The sequence below is a fragment of the Acomys minous genome (assembly GCF_964271855.1).
Source record: "Acomys minous genome assembly, chromosome: 1".
NCBI lineage: Eukaryota > Metazoa > Chordata > Mammalia > Rodentia > Muridae > Acomys > Acomys minous.
The window spans coordinates 141,928,431-141,952,993 of record NC_140483.1 but is presented as its reverse complement, the minus strand read 5'-3'; the positions used below and the strand labels follow the sequence as shown (position 1 = coordinate 141,952,993).

At 47.6% G+C, this 24,563-nt stretch overlaps 1 protein-coding gene across 1 annotated transcript; it reads right to left on the bottom strand.

The window, feature by feature from the left end:
• Nucleotides 1–753: 753 nt before the first annotated feature.
• ANP32B (acidic nuclear phosphoprotein 32 family member B) lies at nt 754–24,222 on the bottom strand. The gene is made up of 7 exons (XM_084784680.1): nt 23,811–24,222; nt 14,469–14,618; nt 10,320–10,442; nt 5,103–5,331; nt 3,219–3,337; nt 1,829–1,898; nt 754–1,193 (listed from the first exon to the last, which is right to left on the bottom strand). The coding sequence occupies exons 1-7, from the start codon at nt 23,862–23,864 to the stop codon at nt 1,126–1,128; spliced, it is 813 nt and encodes a 270-aa protein (XP_084640806.1). The 5' UTR covers nt 23,865–24,222; the 3' UTR covers nt 754–1,125.
• Between the last annotated feature and the right edge of the window lie 341 nt (nt 24,223–24,563).

The window sequence follows — 24,563 nt, the reverse complement described above, 5'->3', positions numbered from 1 at the left end:
GCTTTTCTTCTAGTCAGCATTCCTGCTCAGATGCCTGTCTTGACAACAAACTGAGTTCCGCTCAGTCACTGATTTAACACGCAGCTCTAGTCTTGGCCTGAAGTCCATTCCCTGTCTATGGGATCCCAGGCCACCCATGCTGAGGATTCTCAAGTGACCTGATCGCCACTTCAGTTTTAGACTGAAAGGGATATGCAGAAGTCAACACATGGTTAAGGCTTTCCCCTGGACACACGAACTGGTTTGCAGAGGCTTCAGATTACTCGATTGCACTTTGTCTGGTGCTAGGGCTCTAACTCAGGGCCTTATTCATGTTAGGAGAATGCTCTGCTACTATTCCAGAGTCCAAACTATTTTAAAGTAACTCGTTTAACTCTTTTGGTCACCAATAGTGAGGATTCTAACAGTGATGGCCAAAGATTGTGTATTTTGCTGAGTGTGGTGGCACACACCTTTAACCCCACACTTGGGAGGCTAAGGCAAGTAGAGCTCTTGAGTTTGAGGCTCGCCTTGGTCTACAAAGGCGAGTCCAGGACAGTCTCCCCACTAATACCTCCCTTCCTGTTCTCCAGATACAACACAAGCTACAGTAAAAGCCTAATTTAGAAACGGGAGAGTACAACTAGGCTTTACCAAAGAGTACTGCATTTATTTTACGTAGTCTTAGAAAATACGATTTTGGCAGTCATCACATAAAATGTCCTAATGTCTTTAAAAAACAAAAGAACAGAAAGAAAAGCATGAGAAAACAGACCCAAAATGTTAAGATTTTATTTACAAAGCTTTTCCTTGTTGTACAGAAAGTAAAAATGTTGTTACAATCGCAGTGTAACTGGCAGCCAGGACGGTCAACTCACCAATCACAGCTGTCACAATACAGCAAGAGTCTTACACGAAAACCTAACAATGTTTACAATTTTGTTGGGGTGAAGTCCCCAGGCTTGGTGGTGGATTACCAAGGGGCTAAACGAAGGAAGGCGGAATGTCGCGGGAACTATTCTTTGGCTCTTTGGGTGGGGGTGTCCTGGGGCTTGTATCACAGCTACCTTTTTAAAACAGCTACCAAATCCATGAGCAGTCCAACCAATACTCAACAGTTCTGTTTCCTGCAGATTGTTTCGGGTCTTAATCATCTTCTCCTTCATCATCTGTTTCTCTCTTTCTCTTTTCACCTTTCCCACTTTCCTCCTCCTCTGCAGTTAAAAAATAAATAAAAGGGCTGTGAGATCAAGGAAGTCATTCTGCCTAACACCGCTAATGGAGGCCAACTGTGTGTGGTTGGGCGACAGCAAAGATGCACACTGCACAATGAGTAGGTCAGAGGCCAGGCACTGAGTTTCGGCTCCACAAGTTTTTCCTTCCAAATGTTTCTTTTTCCCCTTAAGGTTCTGTATACCAGCCTAGCACTTATGAAAATATAGAGCAACAACTGCAGTTAACCAGTCTGTTTCTAAGCCATACTCACTGACAAATGACCTTAGGCAAACCACTTTAAGCTCCATGAAGCCTACTTCCTAATTTAACAGACAGTAATAGGAATGACACGAAGGAGCTATTCTGTAAACAAGACACCACAAGGCTTAGCATGAAACACACGCACCGTCAAACTGCACTCAATGAAGGGTTTCTAAGTAGGGCTGCTGTCCTAAGCCTGCTGCATGCATGGCTGGGTCACCAGTTCCCAGAAGAGCAAAGTCTAACAGCCATTATCTTACAAGTCTGGAGGCTAAGGCAGGATCACTGAGTTTAAGACAAAAGTATCTAACCTGAGAGCATTTTCACCTAATTTTAACTGGGGAGAAAACCAAAGGATATGCTTAAGACTCACCTTCATCTTCATCTTCATCCTCATCTTCTTCATCTTCATCAACTTCTCCATCATGTCCAAATTCTTCTTCCTAAAACAGAATGGCTTAACATTATTAGATTCTGCTAGGACACATAGGCTAGCAAGATGGCTCAACCAGTAAAGATGGTCTTCAAAACCCTGTAACTTAAGATGGATCACTAAGATGAAAGAGGAGAATCAAAGGCAGAGAACTCTCAAAAGTTGTCTCCATGAAAGCCGTGTCATAGATGTGGCTACACACACACACACACACACACACACACACACACACACACACACACACACGAGAGAGAGAGAGAGACAGAGACAGAGACAGAGAGAAAAAACCAAGCTTGACGGCTCACTATAATCTAGCAACTGGGTATGGAGGCAGGAGGATCAGTAATTCAAGGCTAGCCTGGGTTACATTATTTAAAAAAAAAACAAAAAAAAACCAAATATACTTTGAAATAGATTTGGTTTTTTGAAACATGGTTTCTCTGTGTAACAGCCCTGGCTGCCCTGGAACTCGCTCTGTAGACCAAGCTCTCCTCAAACTCACAGAAAGCCACTTGTCTCTGCCTCCCAAGAGATGGGATTAAAGGTGTGCACCACTGCGTCCGGCCTTTTCTTTATAAACTTAAAAAATAAATAAATAAATAAAAAAGTGCTGGCGAGATAGCTCACAGTGCTCTTCAAGAAGACCTAGGTTTGCTTCCCATCACCTACCTGGTGGCTCACAACTGTCTGTAACTCCAGAGCACCGGACATGCATGTGGCAAATACATGTAGGTAATGTATGCACACTTCTGTACACAGACAAAACAAAAATAAATCCTAGGAACAGAACACTTACAAGGCTCTGGTTTCCAAATATAAAGAAATAAACGGAAAATTCAATGTTTTTACAATTGTACAATTCTGTATTGTTTTGGACAGATTTTTTTTTATAGTCATATTCTTTACATATGTAGAGTGTGGGTGTAACCTGAGACAGGGTTTCTCTGTGTAACTCTGGCTGTAGACCAGGCTGGCCTCGAACTCTCAAGAATCCACCTGCCTCTGGCTCCCCAAGTGCTCGGATTAAAGGCCTTCCTGGTTCTGGGATTATAAGCATGCACTCTTTCTTAGACAAACCTTAGCCAGCTGCTCTTTCAAGGCAGGAGTACATACAGCTTTGAACCACGACTCTGCAGGTCTCACTACTTTGAATATACCCTTTCTTTGTTAATTTGAAAGGCAAGTCAGAGAGAAGTGTTTTGCTTAGATAGCACTCAGGCATATCCCTTATTTCCAAAAAAGCTGCTGCACATTAGCCTTTGCCTCCTTCTTAACCCACATGTATCTTTGCCTTTACAGTAACGAAAGGGAAAAAAACAGTTGTATTCACCTCTCCACTGACTTCATCTTCATCCTCTTCTCCTTCTACATCTTCGTCTTCATCTTCATCTTCTTCGTCATCCTCCTCTTCTTCTTCACCATCCTCATCTTCCTCTTCCTCTTCTCCTTCTGAAAAGATCCAAAAATTAAATCACTAACCCTGGGCACACCTTTAATCCTAGCAGATTACTTAGGAGGCACAGGCAGGTGGATCTCTAGAGTTTGAGATCAGCCTTGTCTACAGAGTGAGTTCCAGAACAGCCAGGGCTGCACAGAGAAACTCAAAAAACCAGAAGGAATAGCTTTGATGACTCATAGGGTCTATCTGCAAAGGTGAGAGAAACCAAACTTGGGCTACAAGTTGGTGGCCTCCACAAACATCAGGGGGCGACTTACAGTTGCCTGCTTTCTACCAGCCCTTAATCCCAAGAGAGTATCTATCCTTTAAAAAAAAAAAAAATCAACAAGCTTGACCATCCTCGCCTCTGATGAAATCCACCTCTAGTTCACACAAGAGGAGGCTATCCACTTCTGCCATGCCTGCAAGTTTGTAAGTTTCCTTAAGGGAAGCCTGGTGAAATGGTGTAAGTCAATGCTCTGGACAGTGGAAGGAGGGTCAGGAGTTTATGACAGACTCAGCTACCTGAAACACTGTCTCACAACGCCTGCCCCTCCAAACAAAAATGGCCACCACAGGCACATAGGGTGTGTCACTGGGGGCAAGCTCTGGGGTCTCAGAAGCTCAAGGCAGTTTAGTGGCTCTCAGTCTTTTTCTGCTGCTTTTTCTCTCAGCTCCTTCTCCAGCACATGTGCCTGCCTGCCTGCCACCATGCACAGCCCCAATTAAATGGTTTCCTTTTATAAGAATTGCCGTGGCCGTGGTGTCTCTTTACAGCAGTAAAACCCTAACTAAGACCCACTCTACTAAGAACAGTATCGAAAGCAGTGTGAAATCAGGAGCCCCTAAAGGCTCAATCTCAGGCCAAAAACAAAACAACAACCAAAAAAACAAAACAAAACAAAAACAAAAAAAAGCCCAACTAATAATTCTGAGCAGCCCTTTTTTGGATAAGGTATTTGCTATATAGCTGAGGTTGACCTCCAACTTGTGAACCTGACTCCATCTCTGGAGTGCTGAGATTTTTTTGTGTGTGTTTGTTTGTCGAGACAGTGTTTCTCTGTGTAGTGTTGGCTGTCCTGGACTATTTTGTAGACCAGGCTAGCCTTGAACTCATGGCGATTCGCCTGTCTCTGCCTCCCGAGTGCTGGGATTAAAGGCGTGCACCACCACACACACCTGAAAAAGTAATCTAAATTCTGTGTTATACCCCAAAAGTATACTTTTCATGAATAAAAAGGCACAATCTGGCTGGGTGTGGTGGTGCACACCTTTAATCCCTGCACTTGGGAGAGAGAAACAGAGTCCAGGCCAGCCAGGGCTCTGTGTTACAAAGAAACCCTGTCAAAAACAAAAACAAAAGCACAATTTAGAGTGCCTAGAAGCCGGGTAGTGGTGGTGCACACCTTTAATCCTAGCACTTGAGGCAGGCGGATCACTGTGAGTTCAAGGCCAGCCTGGTCTACAATGCTAGTCCAGGACAGCCAAGGCTACACAGAGAGACCCTGCCTCGAAAAACCAAAGCGTGTCTAGAAGCTTGTGGTTCAGGCACTGAGCTTGGACGCACAGCAGGCAGAGCCAGGGAGGCAATGAGGTAACGAGCTCAAGCAGCTGTGTGAGGAGCTACTGAACACTTGGCTCCAAACAGAAATACAGAACTGCCTCGCTAATAAAACCATTTTCTTTGCACGCATTTTAGGGTTAAATGTCCCAGGGTTTAGAAACTAAACATGCGCGCGCACAGAAGTCAGGTCACAATTCGTCCAGTCTACCAACCTTCATCCTCCTCTTCTTTGTCCACACCATCCACCTCTGCGTCTGAGTCAGGGGCTTCCTCTACACCATCCACCTCCACATCCGAGTCCGGGGCTTCCTGGTCCTCTCGGTCATAGCCATCCAGATAGGACAGCTGGGGCAGGAGCTTGAAGACGCTCTCTCGGTAATCATTCAGGTTAGTAACCTCACAGCCAAACAGATCCAGGCTTTTCAGACAATCCAACTTTTTCTATAGGGAAGAACCAAAAAACACAACTCCTAAATCAAAGCAACAGGTCACCAAATCATTTTCAAGATGTAAAATTCTAGGCTTCCCACCAATTAGCTGCTGTCCTTTCATCCCTGTACACAGGAAAACATTGAAGTTTTGTGTTGCCTTCCTAACAGCCAACTAGATAAAACTATCCCTTCCCCTCCTGCTCTGGGTCCTGAAGAGAACTGTCTTGTCCTGGTAGCACCAGGAACCTAAGTGTGACCTAGCTGAAATGAAATGTGCAAGGCCAACCTATGAGCAGCAAAGCTAGACAGGAGCAAAACCTGGCATGGTGTGCCAGAGCAGGCAGAGGTATACCAGAGCTTAGATGTCAGGACAGAGAAGCCGCACACTCCTTTTGTTTTTTAAAGTCCTCTGGAAGAGGTTAACCTTACCAGACTTCTCTAGAGTAAACGTGAAGGTATGTTATATTCAGCCTGCTACCTTTTAGACTAGCACGAAGAACCCAGAGTGCAGGTGTACACCCAGACCCCCCCCACACCATCTAATAACTCTAAAATCAGGTGTGCTCTCTCAAAACTAAACTAAACATCAGTATGGGAGCAGAGACGTAGCTCATTTGGTAGAGTGCTTGCCCAGAGCTATGGATTTGATCCCCAATACCATATTACCAGGTATGGCGGCGCAGGCCCCTCAGTATTCAGGAGTCTATATGATCAGAAGGTCAAGGTCATCGTCAGCTTCTGATACACCCTCACTCAAAGTTCCAAATGAAACAAGTTCTAACAAAGCCAACAGTGATGCTGTTTTGCATAGTCACTACCACACTCACATGACCCAGAAGAAATATGAATGCAACAAAACTTTGCTTTCAGGACTGAAGACATGTCTGTAATTTTCAGCTTTAAATTCTCAGAATGTGATGTCAAACCAGTGCACTGGCTTAATTAAATGGCTCACTACCTGTTTTTGTAAACTACAGATCTTTGTTTTTCTTAAACTCATAGAGCTCCTCCAGCCTCTGCCTCCCAAGTGCTAGGAGTAAAGACATGCACGACCATGCCTGGCTAAAGTAAGCTTTTCTTTTTTGTTTTTTGAGACAGGGTCTCTCTGTGTAGCCTTGGTTGTCCTGGACTCACTTTGTAGATCAGGCTGGCCTCGAACTCACAGAGATCCACCTACCTCTGCCTCCCAAGCGCTAGGATTAAAGGCGTGCGCCACAATGGCCGGCCACTACTTTTCACTACTTTTAAGTGTTTCTGCTTTTTGTTTTGGCTGAAGTACTGCACCCAACACTCACCTGCTCACCTATCATACACACCTCTTTAGACTATACCAGCAGCAGAGTAGCTGTGATACAGGCCTGGGACGCTTAGAAGACATCTTCATCCCCTCATCAGGAAGTGGCTCACATAAGTTTTACTCTCAGAGTAGTCTCAGGGAGGACCCAGCAGCAGAATTACAGGTAGATGTTATGCCCCCCGCCCCCACAAAACACACAATGTAGTCCTTGAAGAGTCTGTCCATCAAATAACATACTTACAGAGGCCAGCACCCTGATGTCTCAAGAAGGCAGGCCCAACCCTGCCAGGTCTAGGGGCGGCTGATTTTCTAGCAGGCAACTTTCAGATTCGGTTTGTATTGGGCAGGCCCTGACCTCAGAAACCCAGGTATTGTTTCTTGCCAAAGAGGGGGTGGGGGTGGGGGACCAGGAATGCTGTAATATCATTCCAAATAACCAGCACAGGTTGTTTACTAGCTGTCTTCTTGGAGACAGAGCTTTTCTATGCTGCCTAGGCGGGCCCAGAACTTCTGATGCCTGCCCTCTTCCCCAACCTCCTTAAGAGGCAACTCTATACCCCAATTAAGATACATCAGAAAAAAATATTTAGGCAGCTTCCTAGAAAGGCTTATTCTAATGTGCTCCTCCTCCACCCTTTCTGAAGCTATGTCTTACTTAGCCTTTGACTCAGTTCTCTTGCTCTGGCCCCTCAGCATCCTCCACCCGCCATGTATTGCCTAAAACATGTTTACTTAATGGAAGGCCATAGATTACTGTACTGTGCTGCTTCTGAGCTGCATGAATTTTAGACTTATTGACAAAGCACTGTTATCAAATAATTTGGCTATGCCAAACAGTGGCCAGTGTGCTAAGAATTGAGATAGCAGCCAAGTTGACGGTGACAAATCCCACATAAATACAATATTCTGCAACTGTTTTTGTCCGTCGTACTTCTCCTGGCCCCCAGGGTTTCTCTGTGTAGCCTTGGCTGTCCTGGACTCACTTTGTAGACCAGGCTGGCCTCGAACTCAGTCATTCACCTGCCTCTACCTCTCAAGAGTGTTGGGATTAAAGGCATGCCCCAACATCCAGCTCTGCAATTGTTTTAAAGCAGTAAAACCATACTTACAGCCAAACAGGCTCAAAATACAGATTGCACAGCATCCCCATGTAATGTGTAAACACTGCTAAAAACTTAACAACTATACCATGCCGGACACTTGACCTAAACTAATAAACATTAAACATTTTATTAACAATAATTTTGCTTGCCTTCTTAGAATTTAGAAGGGCTTTGGGGGATGGTTTGGATGGCCCAGGTCTCTTAAAAAAGGTGTCCCAGGAAGTCTGAACTGATGCCTTCTTTGTCTCTCGTTAATGTCCCTGTAGCAAGCAGAGGCATTCACAATCATTGCATTGACTGTCAAAACTGGGCTCAACGCAGTGTTCACAATGTGTGGTGATGAGGATGAAGATGGTGTTTCCCCCACTCTAGAACATTCAGCAGTCAACACTGGACCCAGTCTCCCTGCCACACCATTCCTCCAGATCTCCTTTATTCCCAGTGAGAACCAAAGTCCAACCAACCTAGCTCAAGCTTTTCTTTTTTTTCTTGGGGGAGTGGGAAGAATTCAAGTCTGTATCCTTGGCTATCCTGGAACTAGCTCTGTAGACCAGGCTGGCCTCAAACTCAAGAGATTCTCAGAGATGCATGCTACAACTGCCCAGTCTCAGGCTTTCCTAAGCACTGTGTGCATGGAGCACGGTAGCTCTGCCACATGGTGTCACTATCACCCAAGCCTTAGCTTATTCAACATAAAAAAGGACCATACTATTTCTATCCACTTTGTAGGGACTTTTTACAACAACTACTAAAAGAACTCTGTATAAAGCAGCTGCTGCAGTGGCACAAGCACAGCAACAAAAGATTCCTTCCCCTCCGCCTTCACTGTCTTGGGACCCTATCTGTTACAGTCCACATCAGGAATAGTCAAGCAAACCACTTCTATGTACTACACAGGCTTCCCAGAGGATTCAGGTCTCCAAGAGAATCAAGGAAAAATACTCTCTGGCCCTCTGTTTAAAGCATGTGTGCGCGTACACGTACACACACCTGTGAGGGTATGCTATTCCTCAGCTGGGAGTAGGTCCAGAATTAAGAGATCTGCCACAAGCAATAAACACAGGCTTGGCACAGACCACGGGGGAGTATTAGTATGAGTATTCCTATGAGAATTCCATTTTACTAAAATTTAGGTATGGAATCAATTTACACGTAGGGGGAAAAAAAGTCCCAAAGGCAATGGAAAACTAAGTAAATTTGGATTTGATCCCAATCCTGCTATTAATTCCAAACAATTATTTAAGCTCTCTAAACGCAATTTCCTCTTTAAACAGGACAGCCAGTCTCTGCTTTCTGGGTTATGAGCCTATGTCCCTGGATACAGAACACAATGCCTGCATCTGTAACTTGCAAACAGTCTGCTCTACACAGAAAGCAATAAAACTAGCGAAAGCAGGAGAGTGTGTGAGCACGTGGCAATGTATAGCAGGAAAAAACCAAGATCTGCAAAACAAAGTTCAAATAGAAGCTCAAACACTAACAAGTACCTAAGTAAAAGCGTTTATCAAGGTGATTAAAACTGCTTCGCCATGTTGAAGGGGGAGTGAAAGCCCCTTTAATTCTATCAGGGTATTGTCACTTAAAGAAGCCAATCTGTTTTCCTCCAGAATATCAGCAGAGCAGGATTTGTTTTTGTTAGTCTGTTTTTTGTTTTGCTTGAGAGGGTTTCATGTAATCCATGCCCAGGACAGTCTCAAACTTGCTACACCAGGTGGATGACCTTGACCTTTTGATCCTTCAGTGTTACAGGCATGTATGTGCCAATGTGTGATGTGATTTATGGAACCCAGGGCTTCATGCATTCTGAGCAAGCATCCTGTCAACTGAGCCAAACCCACAGACCCCAACAAAGCATTCTTCCAGTGAGGTAAAATCTTTTATTATTTTCATAGTCTATGACACCTGCTAACTCCCTCACAGCCCAGTCTGTGGGACCGACTCTCTCCTGCATTATTAGGTCTACCTCCAGAACCTGAGCTCACTACAACAGTTTTCCAATTACAAAACAAGGTACGTCTACTACCCAACTGTCCTCTGAGGTCTCAAGTAAGGTAGGAAATAGTGTTCTCTCTGCCCAGTTTGCTTTAGGTCATATACCATGATTACCACCCAAAGGGCACTTAAAATCTAGTCTCTGTAACTTACATACAGTAAGACTGAGTGAGGAAGATCTATTTCCACCTAAAACAGTGATATAGGGAAGTCTAAGATCGCAGACCCAAAACTATTGGGGCTGCCCTTAACTGTTCTAGCTACAGCTCTGAAGTCCCACCCAGGACAGACTGTTCTGCTACAGTACAGATAGCTTATCCAGTCTAGTGGGAAAAATTAGGAGACATGTTTAAGGCTATCACAAATATATGTTTAAAAAAGGATTAAAAAAAAAAACATCAAAAATTCTCCATTGTATATCATCACAGTTTCAGTCAGGAGAGCAAAGCCCAAGAATGCATCTAGAGATTGTGACCTTTAAAAGCCACTCGATAAAAGAGCAGAATACCAGCACTTTTAAAGCTAATTATTCTCAATCATTTCTCCCACTAGAAATATGAAAATGAAAATGACAACAACCCAGTCTCTAAATTCTCCAGCACTCACCAGAGGCTCCAAGGTGCTGATGTCCTTCAGCTTATTCCCACTCAGGTTCAGGTGTGTGAGGCTTGGGAGCTCTTCTGCTAATCTGTCCAGACCTCCGAAGATTCTATTATCGCTGAGCTCAAGCTAGAGGGAAAGGCACACACAAGCAGAGAATCACTACTGAGTGGAGGCAAAAAGCAAATACTTATAATGATTAAAGAAGCAGGCAAATAGTGCTGCAAACATCTGTAACCCCGTGATTCAGCAGAAGGCAGAAGCCAGAGTTCCAGCCAGCCTAGACTACAAAGTGAGAGACCCTATCTCATAACAAAAACAACAAAATTCTACAAGGACGGTGAAGTGACTCCTCAGGTAAAGGAACTTGCTGCCTAGGCTGACAGATCAAGTCCAACCCTGGGACCCATTCAATGGAGAATACAGACTCCTTAGACTGTTCTGAGTTCCACACATGTAGCATGTTGTGGGACCCTTGTTTTTGTTAGGTTATAAACATTATTTGATTTGATTATATCCAAACTAAGTAGTTTATAGATTCCAGAAACACTTGGGATGAGTTAGGCAGATCTGCCAGAAGATGGGAAAGTTCTGTTTTGCTTTATTTTTAAAAGTTGGGGTTGTATGCGTACTTGCTGTTATTTGCATCATGTGCATGCAGTGCCTGTGGAGGCCAGAAGGGGGCATCAGATCCCCTGTGCACTGCTATGCACCCAACACCTAGCACCAGATTGGGCATGGCAAGGGCAGCAGCCTAGGGTCTGGAAATCCTGTCCCCAGAGGCTGCTTCTACAACCCTAGCACGAGCCTGCAGTGAGCAACTTCAGTTTCTCCACAACAGGGAAGTCACACAGGCAACAGGGTGCCACAAAGTATGAGTCCTCACAAGAGCGTGTGGAGTACGTCAAGCTCTTCCTTTTACAGATAAACACTTGGGGGCATGGGATTCAATTCCTAACACCCACACTGGATTGTTCACAACCACTTATAACTGCAGCTCCAGAGGATCCAATGTCTTTTGCTGGCCTCCAAGGGAATCCCCCCAACACATATAAATTAAAAACAAGACCAGAACAACCCTCAGGCCACACAGAGGGTTCCAATTCCTTATACCTATGGCAAGATAAAAGCAGCATGTAGAGCTTGAGTGCCCAACAATTTCCAAGCACATGACCTCGCCTGCTCTAGAATCAGCAGGATTATCCTCCCATTTTACAGGCAGCGCTACCCACTGCACTACACACATGCCTAGTGTGCTAAGTGTGGAAGCTGCATGTGGCTGGGCGTAGCGACAGGTTTGAAACCTAACTACCCAGGAGGCTAAGGCAACCTGCTATCCTATGTAACTTAGAAAGACCTTGTTTCACAGTTTAAAAGGGACACAGAAGAGCTGGGAATGTAAACTCAGCGCTAGAGTGCTTGTCTAGGATTCCAAGACCTGTGAGCTCAATCCTCAATACGCAAGACAAATACCTCCCAAAAATCACAAACAAAAAGGGAAAACCAAACAAAAACTACTGGCTTCATGAATAAAGGTTTTAGCATGATAAAAATACTATTGACATTGCCAGGCGTGTTGGCACACACTTTTAATTCCAGCACTTGGGAGGCAGTCTGCTTTGAGTTCAAGGCCAGCCTGGTTTACAAAAGTCCAGAGAAACATTGTCTCGAAAAACCTTAGAGAGAAAAACAAAACAAAAAAACCTCTGACAGAGAGCAACAGCCCACACCTTTTAGAATGCTAGAAAGGAATTCTGTCTAAAAACATAGGTGAGAGATGGTTCTGTAAATAAAGGCAAAGGCACAAGCTTGAGGACCTGAATTTTGAGTCTTGACATAGGAGACAGACTCCCCAGTTGTCCCCTCAGGGTCTCTCAGGATAGCCCTGGCTGTCCCAGACTTACTTTGTAGACCAGGTTGGCCTCAAAATCAGAGATCCGCCTACCTCTCCCTCTTGAGTACTGGGACTAAAGGTGTGTGTGGCCGCACCCAGCTAATACTTGTTTCTTATGAAGAGCCTGTGCTGAGGTGGTGAGAACATACAGTTCTTACCAGCTGTGAGAACATTCACAGCCTTAAGTATCATCACCTTCTCATTAGCCCTGTGAGTGATCAGCATTTAAACATTTCAGAAAAAGCCCCGTACGGTGGGCGGTGCAAGCTTGCAACCTTAGCACTTGGGAGGCCAAAGCAGAACTATGTTCTGGTCTTAGCTGCACAGCAAGACCCTGTGTCAAAGAACCAAACATCTGAGAAAGAGTCAATAAAGCTACGGTGGTGCTTAATCTCACTGCTGACTTGACGTATTTGGAGTTAGTTAGGGACACACTGCAGTCTAGGAGGGTTCCGGAGAGGGCTAGCTGAGGGAAACCCACTCCAATCAAGGACAGGAGCCCAGATCGATTCAGAAGCAAAGAATCTAGCACAACACTGGCATTACTGCACATACTGCATCATTCCAGCGGCCACGTCAAATGTCCCACTGTGCCCTCAAACTGAGCCCAGATGAGCTCAGATTCATCAGGAGCTTAAGACCAAAACACACGAAGCAGGCAGATCTGTGAGTTCGAGGCCAGCCTGGTGTACAAAGAAAGTTCCAGTATAGCCAAGGCTACACAGAGAAACCCTGTCTCAAAAACAAAACAAAACAAAACAAAACAAAACACACACTTATAAATCAAATGTATAGTACTTGGGAGGCAGAGGCAGGAGCATCGATGTGAGTTCAAAGCCAGCCTGGTCTACAAAAGGAGCCCAGGACAGTCAAGGCTACACAGAGAAAGCTCGTCTTGAAAAACCAAAAAAATTTAAAAAATAAAATCAATTTTATGCAAAATAGATGCTAAAATCCTTATGTGGGCCCCAGATGACCAGCATCAATCTTTCAACATCTCTGATGACCCATACACATAATCTTAATTTCTTTAGATTTGTCTACACTATGTCTGTGCACCACATGTGCACCTGGTGCCCATAAAGGTAAGATTCTATAAAACCTCAAAACCCACACCTCCTTTTCCTCAACAAAAGGATCTTATCTGACCCTAGCATTACTCAGAGTTCTGCCTGTGGCAGCTATTTTCCTAAAGTCTTTATGAGAAATACACAGAGACAATATAAAGCCTTTCTTAAATATTTTGCTTTCTGTGAGAACTAGAAGGCAAGAGAGGATGACTTCAAGGAAGGTAAACTACTAACAATGGGCCAGGACCAGATGGAAATGTAGCGAGCGAGCGAGCGAGCGAGCGAGCGAGCGAGCGAGCGTGTGTGTGTGTGTGTGTGTGTGTGTGTAGCAGGGTTGGTTTTTTGTGTGTGTGAATTGGGGGGAGGGGCACATGTCTGCCTGGTGGGACCCTCAGTCCTTTGGCAAGTTTCTGCCTGCTAAGAGCTGATTACAGGCCATACCAGGTCTGGCCCACAGTAGGCTGTTACATAGGACTTTTCTGGTCAGTCACAACACATTTCAAACTCTCTAGTTAGTAAGAATTACATAAACCGGGGAGTGATGGCCCACGCCTTTAATCCCAGCAATCAGGAGGCAGAGGCAGGTGGAGTTCGAGGCCAGCCTGCTCTACAAAGCGAGTCCAGGACAGCCAAGGCCACACAGAGAAACCCTGTCTCAAAACCACCACCACCAAAAAATTACAGACAAGGCTAGAGGTGGCTCAGCAGTTAGGAGTACTTGTTGTCCCTGCAACAAGGTGGGTTCAGCTCTTAGCACCCATGGGTACAGATCTGATGCCTTGGAGGGTACCACACAAACACATGAATATCCTTACATAGATGAGACAGTCTTCACCCTCCTTTCATCAATTTATACATTACAGCACGGACAGTGGGAGGCTCCTGTGACTCCTCAGCCAGAGCCTAACAACAAAACCTAACAAAATAAAGCTTTTCACAATTAACTAACTATTTATACAGCAACTATCCTTCATGATCCAGCAGGTATTATTCAAAGCACAGCTGCAATTCTGCAGGCCAAGTGTAGCCGATACAGATGATGGGGCTGACCATCTTAGAAAGGAAGGTGCCTCCCCATCTCAACAGTGTCATAGCCCACTGAACACATGTGCTTGTGCCATAGACAAAACCCACACGTCTCCTCCTCAGTGGTTCCCTTTCACTTAAAAAAATTAAAGAAACAATACTTACCTTTTTCAATTTAGGTAGCTTGGGGAGATCTGAAACTGAAAACAAGCCTACATTTATTAAACTGAGGAACTCTAAGTTCACAAATTCATCTGTTAACCCCTCAATTTTTCCATCATTTGCTTTGCAATTGTCCAAGACAAGTTCTCGAACCTGTGGGTACAAACAAAAAAAGGAAATAAATTTTAAAAACTACAATAGGAAACAACAACAAAAAGCAAAAAGTCAACAGACAACCCCATAAGGCCCCATTTTCAAGGATTGCCTTTAGAGTAGGATCAGCTAAAATAAAAAACCCACAATTGGTCTTCTAGTAGCAGTGTAATATTAAGACCCAAAGACCACTAATAACTCACACGGTTTACACTCCAAATCCCACAAAGAGGCACCACAGCTCACCCTGTGCCCTGAAGCTCGCACGCGGGCTCCCTCTCCCCTTCCCTCAAAGCCCAGGAAGGGCTTCTTCTCCTATCAAGATCACAGGACATTTGAGCACTTGAACTCAGGGACCTGCTGCTGCTTGGCACAGTGTGGCTCATCTTACACGTCACTGTGCTTGTGAATCAAGCTGCCAGCCGTTTCTGTCTGTTTGTTTTGTCTTGTTTTGAGGCAGGGCTGCACTATAAAGCCTTAGCTATCCTGGAACTCACTTTTCTGCCTGGCGTGCCTCTTAAATGCTGGGGTTAAAGGTGTTCACCACCACGGCTGGATTTTCGCACCTGCATACTTTCCAATTTAGGATCTTTTCTTTTTCTGTTTTGTTTTGTTTTAAACAGGGCCTCACTATGTAGCCCTGGTTGACCTAGAATTGGTTATGCAGGCAGCTGTCTTCTGACTCAAGAGATCAGACTGCTTCTGCCTCCCAAGTGTTGCAATTAAAGGCATGTGCCACCACCAACGTTCCAAACCTGGAGCGCTCATGAAATACCACTAGGGAGGCTGAGGCCTGAAAGTTGAAGGCCAGCCTTAAGTATAAAGCAAACCTTCAGATAGATAAAAAGACTCAGGACATGGCAGAGGATGTGATGTCATACCTGGGAGGCAAAACAGTGCTACAAGCCATTGACAGATTGTTCTGTGGGGAATCTTTGCAGTGCAAGCCCAAAGACCTGAGTTCAATCCCTGTCATTCACATAAAAAAAGTAGCAAAGAACTGACTATACACTTGACGTCTGACCTCCATGTGCACACGGTGGCCCGCTCGCTATCATTCATACATGATTTGGTTTGTGTTTTTTTTTTTGGGGGGGGGGGTGTTTCAAGGCAGAGTTTCTCTGTGTAGTCCTAGCTGTCCTGGACTAGCTTTGTAGACAATGCTGGCCTAGAATTTACAGAGATCCACTTGCCCCTGCCTCCCTGAGTGCTGGGATTAAATGCGTGCGCCACCACACAGAGATCTTTTTTTTTTTTAATGTAGAAAAAACTGAAATGGTCTGGGATGACACTGAACTTCTTAGTCAACGTGAACAGATCTCTCTCACTTTCTGGTGATACAAGGATGAGTACGGGTGTAGGCTAAGTTCCAAAATGGAGGACAAGAAGTTCAGGAAACACTGTGGTGGTTTAATAGGAATAACCCCATAGACTGGTGTTTAAACGCTTGGCCCAAGGGGATGGCATTATTAATTAGGAGGCATGCATGACCTTGCTGGAGAAAGTGTATCATTGTGAGGGCAGGCTTTGAGGTCTTATAACTAACTGGTCAGTGTCTTCATCACTTCCTGCTGCCTAAGGATCAAACGTAGAAGTCTCGGCTCCTTCTCCATATCTGCCTGCTCGCTGAAAGGCTTCTCACCATGATGATAACGGACTAAGCCTCTAAAGTATAAGCCACACCCAACTAAATGTTGCCATGGTCATGGTGTCTTTTTAGAGCAGTAAAACATTAAGACAGTCTACCCACAGAAAGACTTTTATTTTAAGAAGGGCTAGCACGGCTAGAAGACAGGTCCCTGAGTTGTCCAGGAATGATGAGACTCTAAGTAAGGGCCTCACCCGTGGAGCAGAGGTAAGGCAGGCCAAGCCCCTGGAGAATAAGCCTGGACAGTTGGCGAGGGTTGCCACACCAGGCCAAGCTTTAGGGGCTGTGCTCAGGGAAAAGTCTCAAAGTGCCACTGGCTAGCTGCCTTCAAATCTGTAAAGTTCTCCCCAGAGCCTGAACTGGGGGTACAAGCCTCCATGCTAGGTTCTCAGGAGACTAAGGCTCAAGATCATCTCAGAAAAAGAGGAGCCAACGTGCGGTGGTGGTGCATGTCTGAAGGCAGGAGGAGTTTCAGCTCAATCTTGATCACACAGGAAGAGGTCTAGGTAAGCCTCGTTTCATGAAACTGGCTCTGAGAAAACAAAAAAGTGTGCCTGTGGCCCTGTCTCAGAGTGTAAGAGCACTTCTGCTCCTTCAGAGGCCCCAGTTCAGTTTCCAGGGGCTCTGACGCCCTCTTCCGGCTTCTTCAGGCAACTTAATACATGTGGCAGGCGTGCAGACATACAAATAAAAATAATAAATTAATTTTCATAAGTAGCCAGACATGGTGGCACACACCAATTAATCCCAACATTTAAGTTCCTGGACAGCCAGGGCTACATACTAATAAGACTCAGCCTCAGATGGGCACTGTGGCACATGCCTATAGTTCCAGCACTCAGGGAGGCAGAGGCAGGTGGACCTCTGAATTCAAGGCCAGCCTGGTCTACAAAGTCCAGGACAGTCAGGCTATAGAGAGAAACCCTGTCTCAAGGGGGAGAGGGGACACTCAGTCTCAAACAATAAAAACCAAACACCTAAGAAGGAAAGGCTGGCCTCCAACCTGCACATCTGTATATACAAACTGGAGAGCCCTGTGGTGTAGGACACAGCAGGGTGCCTTCTGCTCAAAGATGGAAAGTTTAATTTTTTTCTTTGTCCCCAGCACCCCCCTTGGTTTTCCAAGACACGGTTTCTCTATGTAGCCTTGGCTGTCCTCGAACTCACAGAGAGATTCATTTGCCTCTGCCTGAGTTGGGGGGTGTGTATGCGCGCACACACGCTATTTTTTGGGCCAAATTTACTTATTGGTCATTCTCCAATGGAACTTGCTTTTTTCTCAAATGGGAATGAAGTCAGTGTTTAAGAACTAAAACCAAACAGCACAGTGCGTGAGTTCAGGGCCATTCTCTACTGGAGTCTGATGCCAGCCTGGGGTATGGGAGACTTGCTGTCTCACCTGCTGCGCTGCTGGCCTAGAGCCCAGAGACCCACCTGCCTCTGCCCTTGACAGGGATGAAAGGCGTGCTTCCCAGCTCTCCTCCTGCACTAGGTTTCTAGTTTCCCCACTGCTTCTCACTAGGCTTCTCCTTCCTTCCTCTCCTCACATTTCAGAGTTCCATTCTTTCTCCGTTTATTTCCTACATTGGGAAATGACCCATTTTACCTACAGTCAGTTAGGCAATCCTTCCCAATTTCATACTTGTCCTAGAAGAAGGGGAAGGTAGAAAAATTAAATTTTGAGTTGTAGTGGTTTGAATAAAAATGGCCCTCATAGCCTCATGTACTTGAATGCTTGGTCACCAGGGAGTAGCACTACTTGAGAATGTTCAGGAGGTGTGGTCTCTTTGGCGGAAATGTCACTAGAAATGAGTTTTCAGATTTCCCATCACCACCACCACCTACCCAACCCACTCTCTCTCCTCCCACATTTCTGGTAATCTTTCTGCCTAGTGCTATGATTACAGCCCTATGCCACAAAAGGCTACCAAATTTCCAATTCGTTTAATTAGAAAAGTACTAAGTAAACTGTGGTTTGTTGCTGCCTCGCCTGCTTCTCTCTCTGCAGTGTGCTAAAAAAAAAAAAAAAAACTTGTTTTACAAAAGAAACTGCCCTACACTAAATATACTGGAACATAGACTCACACAGGATAAAATAGAAACTCTGACCTCCACAGAACTTATAGTGGGACAGACGTGCAGTGGGACATGCTTGTGATGTATTAACAGAAGGCAAGGGGGCAGAGGTGGGTGGCACTGCTAACCCAGCATGCTGGAAGCCCTGGATTCAGTTCCAAAACCACAATAAAATGTCAAGACTAATCAGGAGTGGTGGCACACGCGCGCGCGCGCACACACACACACATCGTTAGCCCTAGCACTTGAGAGGCAGAGAGCGAGGAGGATCTCTAGTTCGAGTTCCAGGACAGCCAGGGCTAAATGAAGAAACCCTGCCTGGGAAAACAAACTGGGCTTGGAAAGGAGCTCAGTCAATTGAGCCCTTGCTTAGTATACACAAGACCCTGGGTAATGCAGACCAGTGAGCCCAGAATTTGGGAGGAGAAATTAATATGGGGCTCTAAAGGTCATCTCTAGACAGGGTGGCACACACCTTTAGTCCCAGAAACCAGCAGAAGCAGGTGAGTCAAGTTTAAAAAACGAGCTGGTCTACACAGCAAGTTCCAGAACAGCCAGGTGACAGGGCTCAGCAGTAAAAATGCTTGTTCCTAAGCCTAACTACGAGTGAGACCCACATGGAGACGAGAACAATTCCCACAAGTTGTCTTCTGGCTTCCACATGCATACGAACAAATAAAGAGTATTCAAAATTCAAAGATGGGTTGGAGATGGCTCAGGGGTTAAGAGCACTGGCTGCTCTTCCAAAGGTCCAGAGTTTAATTCCCAGCAAGCACATGGTGGCTCACAACCTACTATAATGAGATCTGGCATGCATGTGTCCATGCAGGCAGAACACTTTATAAATAATAGTAAATTAATTTTTAAAATCCAAAGATAAAGAATTTTCATTCTGCCCCTCAGCAAACACACTAGGCTCATAGTAGCAGCCCTTCAATGTGTTCAGGTGGCAGAAAAGTTGAGAAAGATACTCCACCCCAGAAATGGGAAATGCTTGTGTCCTAAGAGTAGACAAAGGGAACAATTCCGAAAAGTAATTTGATATAAAATATTATGTAACAGGCTGGGCATGGTAGGGCACACCTTTAATCCCAGCACTTGGGAGGCAGAGGCAGGCAGATCACTGTGAGTTTGTTGGAGGCCAGCCTGGTCTACAAAGAGAGTCCAAGACAGCCAAGATAACATAGAGAAGCCCTGCCTTGGGTGGAAAAATTAAGTACGATAGAAAAAAGTCACTGGGGGCTCTTCTTTAAGGCAAACAGACAGTACATGTTTACAAAATGATCCAAGGGAAAAAAAAAATGAAGCCATTTGTAGACTACACACCAAAATGCAGAAATAAGGTTAAGTGTGTGCTGTGTATCTTTATCAACTGCTTCTCACTTATCTGAGTCTAATTTTCTTTAAAGATGTATTATTGTACAAAGGAAAACAACCCCAATTAGTTGCTATGCAACCAATTAGAATATCCCATAGAGCTCAGAATTACAGCACACTAAACAACAGATGTCAAAAGTTGGGGTGGGGGGCACAACAGGATCACAAAAAAAAAGGAAGACACAAGCTAGGAAAATCTGGGTCAAAAGACAGATTGATGAGCAGTGTAAAACACACAGCACACAAAGGTTTCGCAGGGGCAGAATTTAAAAAAAAAACCTGCAGTGAGAAGCTACTTGGTTTTCTCTAACTCTTAATGGGAACTGTAAACAACCAACCAAAGTAACTGTAAACAGCTGGTTTGAAGGTTCACTGTGTGTGCAGGGTGAAAGGTGCCTAGCAGCCTGTGTGCCTGCTGTGGGAAGCGGAGAGCCTCCCTTCACAGCAGAACAGGTACTTACTCCAACTCTGGAGCACAGCAAATGCCCCCACCTGCGGTAAGTGTTGCTCCTGCGTGCCAGCAATTCATGTGGCACACAAAGTATGCTTCAGGTTTATTCTAGCAATGTACTGTTTTTTTCAGTGAGAATTCCCCCACCCAAGCTGAGGGTCTTAGCAAGCCCTCTACCACCAAGTCCTGGAAACTCTTACTAGACACATTGAACCAATCAATGGCCTCATATATATTGAGTAAAATCTACCAGGGAGACACTCCCAACCAATTTACTAAGTATCAGACTGGAAGCTTATTGGCAGAACATATATACCCTTGATTCAATCTCCAGCTCTCCCAAAATTCTATTCTCGCCCTTAAACTGGCATTTACTTTTTCTTTTTTTGATACAATGTCATTTTATGCCATTTTCGGTCCACTGTGAAAACACAACTCTACAGGAGCTGGTTTGGACTTTGGGGGGGGGAAATTAAATAAAGTATTAAAAGCCTCTCCTGAGGAAAGAAGCACACCATGTTTATAAGTAACTGAGGTGCAGCACAGGGACCTGAACTTGTTATCTTGGGTCTTATATACTTTGGAGGAAAGAGCCAAGCACCAAGATGATAAACAAGTAATGTCACCAGGATGTCAGAGGCTCAAAACACACCACCACCATGAACACACACAAACCCTGCTCAGTTTTGCACCTCTTTGCACTCTCCTCACTTCAGCATCACCTGACTTTAAAGAGCACATCTGGCTGAGGAATGGGATCTTTCTGACACTCCCATGCGAGTCTGAAGGGTCCCAAGGGCCAACCTTTCTTCCTAACAATACTAAGCAGCACATTTGTTGGTTTGGTTGGTTGGTTTTTTGAAACAGGGTTTCTCTGTGTAGCCTTGGGCTGTCCTGGACTCCCTTTGTAGACCAGGCTGGCCTGAAATTCAGAGCTCTGCATCTGCCTCCCGAGTGCTGGGTTTAAAGGTGAGCACCACGCCCTGTGCACATTTTAAGGCAAGGAACTCACTACAGAGGACAGGGCTGGCAGCCTCTGCCTCCTGAGCGCTGGGATCAAAAGGCTTGCACTATCACACTCAAGAGGAGATGAGCTGGCAGGGCACACCTTTAATCCCAGCACTCTCGGGAGGTGACTGCAGAGACAGGCAGATCGATGTGAGTTCGAGGCCAGCCTGGTCTACAAAGCAGGTCCAGGATAGCCAGGGCTACACAAACACTGTAGGGGGGGAGGGCACCAAAAACAAAAAAAGGAGGGGATGAGCTCATTTAATTAAAAGGGATCATCTTGGAACTCAGCATCTGCCTTATGACTTTTGTGCAAAGCACTCTTCAGACTTCGGGTGTGATGGTACAAGCACTTATAGAGAAAGTGCCTCAAAAAACAAACGTGTGACCCCAGCACTCTGGGAGGCAGAGGCAGGAGGGCGTCTACAGGTTGCAGGCCAGGCCACTCTACAAAGTGAGTCCAGGCCAGCCAAGGCTACGGAGAAATCCTGTCTCGGTTTGAAAAACTAAACAAAGCCAAACAAACAAATCATCTACAGCATTTCACCTTCAAGCTCTTTTTTTTTGGGGGGGGGGGAGAAGAGTTCGAGACAGGGTCTCTCAGTGTTAAGCTTCGGCTGTCCTAGTCTCAATTTGTAGACCAGGCTGGCCTTGAACTCACAGCGATCCGCCCGCCTCTGCCTCCCAAGTGCTGGGATTTTTTTTTTTTAAGGCTTGCGCCACCATTGCCCGCCTCCCGTTCGTGTTCTTTACAGGCCAGTAATCTTGGTGGCTTTCTCAAATACACTTGCCCAAGACCCATCAAACCACCTGGGTACAAAAAGACGTAGCATGGCCCCGAGCCTGAGGCCCACGAAGGCAGGAGAATACTCTTGTTTACACTGGTTTCTCAGGCCCTGCATACTATAGGTAAAATACTCAATAAATCAATGGTTCAAAAGACCATGGATGTCCAATGGTGCATCCACCAACCACTTGTTGCTTTTGGGCGCTTTAAATGCTAGTCCCCAACTCATTTTCAGTTCCATGGCTCTTGGCCTGACTTTGTCAAAAAGGTTTAAGATGAAAATGGGTACTTCACCTAAATTCAGTTTAGTTCATGCTCTATTGATTTGTGTGGCTGTCTGGAACGAAAGGCTCAAGCCATTAACTCATCTTTTCAAGTTAAAGGAAGAAGATGGTTTTAACAACTCAATTTCCTAGCACGTGGTGGGCACAAAATGTCTGACTTGAGGGAGGGGTGGAAGGGACACGTGCCGGTGAAAAAAAATCCTCAGGGCCCCGGGAGCAGGGACACCACCCAATCAGTCCTCAGGGACCGCCCCACACTTCGGCGGTGCCGACCTCAAGGCCTGTGGCACGAACACAAAGCCTCGGGCATGCCAGGCCATTTCCACAAGTTCCCAACTTGTTAGCCACAGCCACCTGCGTGCGCCAGCCCGGACCCAGGCCACCGGTGCCAGACGGCATGTGGGCCCAGGGTCGCGATTCCACGCGCCGCACGACAGCGGCGTCGGGCCCGCGGCCTGCGCTCGCTCGCTCGGCCGCAGAGGCCGCGCGGAGCACGTGCGGGGCCCCAGGCCGCCCCAGCCCCGCGTCGGCCACCGTTGCCCTTTTAAGAAGGGGGAGGGCGCCCGCGAGGGGACGAGGCGGCGGCGGCGGCGACGGCCGGGTGCCGCGCTTCCAGGGCGCACGGAGCCGAGCTCGCGGGGCGGGGGCAGCCCGGGGACCGACAGGCAGCGCGAGGGCGGCCGGCTCACCCGGCGGAGGAAGACGGCGCCCGCCAACATGGCGCTGTGGCGCGCCCCGGCTGGCGCGCGGAGCCGCTGGCCGCCCACAAACGAGGGGCCGGCCTCCCTCTCGGGGAAGGCCCCAGGCGGCGGCGGCAGCGCGGGGGAGGGCGAAGCCACCACGGTGACGATGCCCGGCCGACCCGGGAAAGGCCCGCGTGGCCAAGGCCGAAGGCGATGGCGAGCCGGGCAAAGGAGGGGCAAAGTTGTATTTTTTAGGCTTGAAAAATGGCGGGAAGCGCATCCTTTTTTCAAACTTGGCCTCGGGAGGGGCGGCGGTTGCGCCACCTTCGCCGCCAGGCCCGCCCCTCCCCCGTTCCGCGCCAGGCCGCGCCCGAGGGGGCTTCCGCGCCCCTCAGGGACCCGAACCCCGTCCTCGGCGCGGCCCGCGAGACGCTCCCGGCCACTTCCCCGCCGGCCGCGGGGCGCATGGAACCTGGCCCGGCCCCGCGGCTGGGCTGGCGGCGCGGCTCTCCGGCAGGCCCGGCCGCGCATCCCGGGAGGCTGCAAACATGGCTCCCAGCGTTACACAACCCCCGCGCCCGCCCTTGCCGCCGGCCACACGCACACGCGCTCCCTCCGGGAGAGGACCGAGGGACGAGCGGCTCAAAGTTTGCTTTTCCACCCGCCGTCCTCCCCGTGGCCACGGGGGCCCGCGGGCGCCAAAGAGTTAATGCCCGCGCGCTCGCTCCCCCCTCCGCGCCTTCCGCCCGCCTTCCCTGTCCCCGTCCGAGCTGCGAGCAGCGCCTTCCTCGCGCCGCGGCCGGAGCCCGGTGGCCCGCAGGTGGCCACCATTACTTGCAAGTCATCGGGGGCGCGGGCGCCCGAGGGGTTCCACTTACTGCTGCCGGGGTCCGGTTCCTCAGCTCCAGGTGGATTCTCTTCTTCATGTCCATGTTCCCCTCGTCCCCCCTCTTCAAACTTAACTTTCCGCGGCGGGGGCGGAGGGGGGAGAGGCGACCCGGCCTGCGCGGCGAGGGCCGTCGGAAGGAGGCGGCTGGAGGAGGCGGCGTGGTCCCGGGCGGCGTGCGGCGTGCGGGCGTGCGGGCGAGCGGAGCCCCCGGAGCCAAGTTACTCGCGGGAGCGGAGAGAAACCATGGAGGGAAAAGGGGGCTGGAGCGCGGCGCTGGCCTCACTACCGCCGCCCCCGGCCAAGGCCCTGCACTGCGCTTAAACCGGCGACGCGACGCGGCGGCTGCTCGGCTCCACTCGGCCCTGCGCGGCGCCGCTCGGCTCGGGAGCCCGGGCTGCAGCGCGAACTGAGGAGGTGCACGGAGGGCGGGGCGGGGCGGGGCCCGCCTTAAGCTCAGCCCGGACTGCGGCGCCGCCTCCCGGGCCGCGCGCGCCTCCTGGCCTTCGGGTCGCACGTGGGCTGGCTGATGTAAGACCTTCCGGTGCCGGGGACCACCCCCCCACTTTCGCTTGCACGTCTATGCACTGACTGGCTTTGCCTCTCGCCTTCGGGGATCTCCCGGGGCCATTTGCGCGCGAGCCTTCCAACGCCCTCAGATGCTGTGGCTTTGGGGTTCACTCCACCCCCACTCCCCAGTTAGGGACCCCGTAGGTCCAGTATGTTGGAAGTGCCTTCGAGGACC

Bases quoted from the DNA above. Each gene is read 5' to 3' on its own strand.
- ANP32B (XM_084784680.1), bottom strand. From the start codon at position 23,864: ATGGACATGAAGAAGAGAATCCACCTGGAGCTGAGGAACCGGACCCCG. The intron at 14,619-23,810 runs GTAAGTGGAACC...TTGTACCCACAG, and splicing joins GGAACCGGACCCCGGCAGCA to GTTCGAGAACTTGTCTTGGA. The intron at 5,332-10,319 runs GTGAGTGCTGGA...TCTTCCCTATAG, and splicing joins TCAGCACCTTGGAGCCTCTG to AAAAAGTTGGATTGTCTGAA.